Source organism: Mandrillus leucophaeus, unplaced genomic scaffold, assembly GCF_000951045.1.
Source record: "Mandrillus leucophaeus isolate KB7577 unplaced genomic scaffold, Mleu.le_1.0 Scaffold87, whole genome shotgun sequence".
Taxonomy (NCBI): Eukaryota; Metazoa; Chordata; class Mammalia; order Primates; family Cercopithecidae; genus Mandrillus; species Mandrillus leucophaeus.
Window position 1 is genome coordinate 4,409,033 of NW_012109474.1, and position 6,181 is coordinate 4,415,213.

General features: G+C 44.6%; 1 protein-coding gene across 1 annotated transcript in view; it reads right to left on the bottom strand.

The window, feature by feature from the left end:
- MEX3C (mex-3 RNA binding family member C) overlaps window positions 1-2,235 on the bottom strand; it is a 25,583-nt gene extending 23,348 nt beyond the window's left edge. Inside the window, exons 1-2 of the mRNA XM_011969056.1 lie at window positions 2,197-2,235; window positions 163-608 (exon numbers count right to left, since the gene is read on the bottom strand). Coding sequence (XP_011824446.1) covers window positions 163-608; window positions 2,197-2,235 — 485 coding nt within the window. The remainder of the gene's footprint in view (window positions 1-162; window positions 609-2,196) is intronic.
- Window positions 2,236-6,181: the final 3,946 nt, after the last annotated feature.

Sequence of the window (6,181 nt, forward strand, 5' to 3'; positions counted from 1 at the left end):
CCACCCTCCTTCGGGCCCCGCCCCTCCCCTCCCCAGAGCTCTCTGATTGGGTGACCGGGACCAGCCAGCTCCCGAAGCCCACTCCTTCCGTCCTCTCCCCGCCCACCTCCCTCTCCATTCCTCCCGGCACGCGCGGAGAGGGACTGTGATTGTTCACTTTACACGTCACTCTTTGTGACGTCTCCGGCGGGGGCGGGAAAAAGGAGGCGGATGAAGGCGCTGCTGCAGAGGCTGAAACTAAGGGCCAAGCGGGGTTTTGGCGCAGGCGCCTGCGGTCGAAGCGCACACCTGAATTTGTTTCCCCTCAACCCTTCATCCCTGTAGCCGGTCTGGCTGAGTTCTTTTAGGGAAGGCACTGTGTGAGCGGCCTGGAGCAGAGCTGCAGGCGCAGGTTCGAGGGCATTGTTTCCTCGGGTTGAGGATGAGATCGCCCCCTTCAGAGGAAGGGCCTTAAGAAGAGTCATGGAAGGAGGGGCCACGCAATATCCTCCTATCCCCTCGCGGGGGCGGTTTCCTGAGCCGCGTGGCTCCCGGGCCTTCCCTCTCGGACCCGGGAATGCTCCTCCCTCGTGGCCTAACGCTCCCAACGCCCCTTTGGCCCGGCTTTTCTGCCGGCAGGGTGGTTACATCCAGCAGCCTGCAGGTGCTGAACTTTAGCTCTTTGGGGCTTTTCTTTTTTTTTGAAACGGAGTCTAGCGCCGTCGCCCTGGCTGGAGTGTAGTGGCACGATCTTGGCTCAACGCAACCTCCGCCTCCCGGGCTCAAGAGCTTTCCCTTGCCGGGCGCGGTGGCTCACGCCTGTAATCCCAGCACTTTGGGAGGCTGAGGCGGGCGGATCACGAGGTCAGGTCAGGAGTCCGAGACCAGTCTGATCAACATGGTGAAACCCCGTCTCTTCTAAAAATACAAAAATTAGCCGGGCGTGGTGGCGCACCCCTGTAATCCCAACTACTCGGGAGGCAGAGGCAGGAGAATCGCTTGAACCCGGGAGGTGGAGGCTGCAGTGAGCCAAGATCACGCCACTGCACTCCAGCCTGGGCTACAGAGCGAGACTCCGTCTCAAAAAAAAAGTTTTTCCTGTCTCAGCCTCCCCAGTAGCTGGGATTACAGGCACGTGCCACCACGCCCAGGTAATTTTTGTATTTTTAGTAGAGACGGAGTTTCACCATGTTGGCCAGGCTGGTCTCGAACTCTGACTTCAAGTGATCCGCCCGCCTCGCCCTCCCACAGTGCTGGCATTAGAGGCGTGAACCACCTTGTCCAGCTCTTTGGTGCTTTTAAAGAAATGAATCCCCGTTTCCTCCTCCCTAGACACTCTTCCCACAGTATTGCTCAGGTGATCTCACTCTGTGGCTATCTTTTCTATAGGTTATTATTTTGTTGTTGTTGAGACAAGAGTCTCACTCTGTCGCCCAGGCTGGAGTGCAGTGACATGATCACGGCTCACTGCAGCCTCGACCTGCTAGGCTCAAGTGATCCTCCGGCCTCAGCCTCCCTAGTGCATCACCATACCTGGCGCGCATCACCATGCCTGGCTAATTTTATCTTTTGTAGAGACTGGGTTCTCACCCTGTTGCCCAGGCTGGTCTCAAACTCCTGGGCTCAAGCGATCCTCCCACCTGGGCCTCCCAAAGTGCTGGGATCACAGGGGTGAACCACCGCGCCTGGCCTCTAGGGGGTATTTTTAAATGGCTTGTTAAAAAGTATGCCTATTAACTTTCCTTTATCTTAGGGCTGTGACCGGCCCATCTATCCCTTCAGTACTAAGTCCTGCCAGGTTAATCTTAGCCAGCAGCGTGGTCCTATATCTACAGATACAGTGTAACAATGTAATTGTAAAATTTCTAAATGACCCCTTTAAAGCAAGAAGAAACATAGTTTTAATAAATACACTTAGTTCAATATGTCCAAAATACTATTTCAACATGTAAGCAATATAAAATTACTGATAATGTTTTATAGTTCTTTTGCACTAAGCCTTTGAAACCAGGGTGTGTTTTACACTTCCAGCAGTTCTTTCCACACGAACCACATTTCAAGTACTACTAAGTAAGTACTCTAAATTTCTTGATTTTAAAATTATAACGGGACACTTTCTATATTGGATTAACTTATTATACCTAATTGCCTTAAACTCGTTTCGTAGGAGTCAGCTTTAATTGAACACATACTTTTCTAAATTGTCTAGGCTGTTACCAAGATGGAGAAGGCTAAAGTGTGACTTGCATTCCCCATTTTGTGCCCATAGCACATTTGCACAGTCCTACCTCACCCTTCTGATCAAAGGCGTAGAGACTTTTAGCTAACACTAAACTTTTCCTGTTACTTCTAGATTTCCCTACCCCTCCTAGAACCCTGTGTCTTGCTTCTCTAACAACACATTTGTAGCAGTAAGCCCTGGAGGAGGTGGGTTTATAGAAGAAATCTTGCCATTACCCATGCTGAAAAGTGATCTTTTCCTTCCCTACCTTCCCAATTACGGACAATTTTCACTGATTTACTACATCGACACCCTTTTTGAGATACGCCTTATGGACACATTTCATGATATTTTGATAAAAGGTACTAAATCTTTTTTAATGTGTCAGTGAATAGCTTATACAACTAGACATTTACTTATAGAATATACAAAAATGTTTGCTGTCTGATATTTAAGTTTAAACAGTATTATTTGAAGGGAAGAACTTCTAAAAAAAACAAATCCAATCAAGGGAGAAAACCAAATGAAATATACAGCAGCCACTCCCAGGATATGTTGGTCATTGGAAGGAAATACAAATGAAACCCTTGAAAGTTCTTCTCTCCACCTCTTTTCATGAGTTACCATGTAATGCTCACTCCTTAGTCTTCCCAATTCTCTTGCTAAGAACCCAAAGCAAAAGCTGTAGCAGGAGTGATAGTTCATCACACATTTTTCTTTTGAGAGGGGGAGATGTAAGAAATAGATTCATGTACATAAGTCTCACAGAGATCCACTTGGCTAAGATTTCTTAAGATGCTAAACGCTTTGCCGGGCCATCTTGTAATCCCAGCACTTTGGGAGGCCGAGGTGGGTGGATCACCTGTCAGGAGTTTGAGACCAGTTTGGCCAACATGGCAAAACCCTGTCTCTACTAAAAATACAGACTAGCCAGGCGCGGTGGCACGCACCTGTAGCCCCAGCTACTCAGGAGGCTGAGGCAGGAGAATCGCTTGAACCTGGGAAGTGGAGGTTGCAGTGAGCTGAGATCGCGCCACTGCACTCCAGCCTGGGTGACAGAGTAAGACTCTGTCTCAAAATAAAATTAAAAAAAAAAAAAGCTAAATGCTTTAATGTAGGTGTTTATAATATAAAATTGCTTTCTACTTCATTCTTACATATTGAGGTTTCATGAGTTCCTGTATACAAATATACACATTCATGCATTAATTTATATTTGATCAATGTTGTGATTTATGAATAAGGCAGGAGATATCGAGGCTCACAGACCTTGCCATTTGGGTCTAAATTTATTGTCTTGTAATAAATCTTGTTTATGAAGCAACTTTGAGATTTGCTTTTGCTTTAAATATAATGACTGGGATTCTTTCATTTTAATATATAAAACTTCCAATCCCTTCTATCCCCCTCAGTCACACCACGCACTAATTTGCACCTGAAGAGGGTTTCCCTTTTATTCCTATGGTGCTGTTTATGACAGAGTTTGACACACTGAGGGTGGTGAGGAAGAAGTTGCTTTAAGGATCTTAGGACAAAAAACCTACAGCATTGGCACTGCCCTTTATCAAATAGGAGGCTAACTGCTGAACTAAAAATCTATCCAATTGTAATATTAAGGTTGGAATAATTGCAAAGTAAACAAAACTTAACAAGATGTTTGTCCTAGTAAGAAAATTAAGATAATTAGACAATAATTTTGATGCAATGCTGTAAAGACTGCCAGAAAAAAACATGGTGAAAGATTCTGCTGAGACCTTCAGCCAGAAGCCAGAACTAAGCACATACTTCCTTTATAAAGCAGGACGAGTTTTTTTTAGGGTAGGATGTTCCTCGAAAGTAGTAATGCCCAGCTCCACGGTATTTCTTCCTACCCAGGACCATGAACATGCCATTCTCTTGCCTTGAATGGCTCATTGCCTTGGAAGAAAGTTTTCTACATGGAATTCCAGGCCTTCCACACTTTGGTATCATTCTTTCAGGTGCTCAAAGCTGTCACATAAGCATGTTCAAATCTCTCCCATATTAACAGAAACACTTCCTTGACAGCACATTCCCCTCTTGTGACTATCCTCTTTACTTTCAATCAGCTTCTCCAATCGGCTATCTGCACTCACTGCCCATTTCTTTACCAAACTTCAGTGCAGCCGTGGCTCTTGTTGCTTCACTGAAATTATTCTCACCTTGTCAGTAAATCCATTGAGCACTTTTTATCCTTATCCAGCTTAACCTTTCCATGGCAGGATTTGACACTATTGACTGCTCCTTAAAGCAATCTCTTCCTTTCCCTTCCTTCAGCTCTGCTTTTCTTACTCCGTGGTCATGCCCTGGTCTCCTTAGCAGGCTCTGTGTTCCTATCACTCACATATGGTATCCATCAAAGATACCTGCTTTTGCTTACTCTATACTCTCCACCTAAACTTTTATCCATTTCCAAGGCTTCTGTTACCTTGTTGACAATTCCCAAATATATATTGCCATTTCTTACCTCTCCACTGAGTTCCATTCTTCTCTCTCCACAAGTCCCACTGTCTTATGGATACCTGGACTTGGCAATTCAAATTGAACCTCAGTTTGAACTTGATTTCTCAAACAAATCTTCTTGGTAAAATTGATTTGTAGCTTAATAGTGTGCTAGATATCACCATTATCTACTCCATTCTTTTGACAAAAGCCTGGTAGACATTCTTGACTTCTTCTTTAACTTCCATAGCCAATCAAAGATTAGGTTCTAAGGGTCATACCAGTTCTCAAATCCATCTATCTTTCTGCATCTCTACCACTGTGATAGAACAAGAAATTTATCTTTGATCTTCATCCATAATTTGTGGCACAGAGCTCCTAAAACTCTTGTAATTTCCTGAAAAATTGGTGGTGATAGGAGATTGAGTTAATAAACACGCATGTATGATAAAACCTCCATTTAAAAAAAATGTTAAAAAAAATGATAAAACCTCCATAAAAAAAAAATCCCTAAATGATGGGATTTGGAGAGCTTCTGGATTAGTGAAGGCACACACGTACTAGGAGGGTAGTGTGCTCCAACTCTACTAGGACAGAAGCTCCTGAACACAGGATCCTTCCAGATCTCACCCTGTGTACCTCTTCACCTGGCTGTTCATTTGTACCCTTTATACTCAACCAGTAATAGTAAGATGCTCTTCTCAGTTCTCTGAGCCACTCTAGTAAATATTTGTGTCCGTGGGAATCCCTGACTTTGTAGCCAAATTGGGTAGAAGGTTGGGTACCCTGGATATTCAATACTTGTGTTGGCATCTGAAGTGGAGCAGTCTCGTGGGGCTGAGCCCTTAACCTATGGGATCTATGTTAACTCCAAGTAGTTAGTGCCAGAACTGAATTGAATTTTAAGACACCCACTTGATGTCCAGAAAGTTGGAGCATTGTTTGATTTGGAGACAAAACCCCACACATTTGCTGTTAGGAGTGCTGAGAGTAAAAACTGTTCAGAACCATCATTACCACAGTCTAGATGATGAACAGGAGTCCCCAAGACAAATATTCTTACATCTAGTCTTGCGCCACTCTAATTCATTGTCCATGCTGCAGCTGGAATAATTTTAATTCAGGATTACTTCTTTTACTTCTCGTAAAGCCCTTTTTGTTGTCCTTAGGATCCACATTTCCTAACATGCAAAGTCTTCTGCATCTGGGCTATGTCTACCTCTTAGCCTTGTTCATGTCAGGCTTCCTTTTGCATTGTTGTCCTTACCATAAAGGCCTTCTGGCAAGTGTTCATATATTCTACTTACTCTTCTTATGCCTCCAGGCCTGGAATAGGGTTCTTCTCCCTTCAGACTTTTTTTTTTTTTTTTTTTTTGCAGACAGAGTCTTGCTCTGTGGCCCAGGCTGGAGTGCAGTGGCACAATCTCAGCTCACTGCAACCTCTGCCTCCCAGGTTTAAGCAATTCTCCTGCCTCAGCCTTCCAAGTAGCTGGGATTACAGGTAGCCACCACCACACCAGG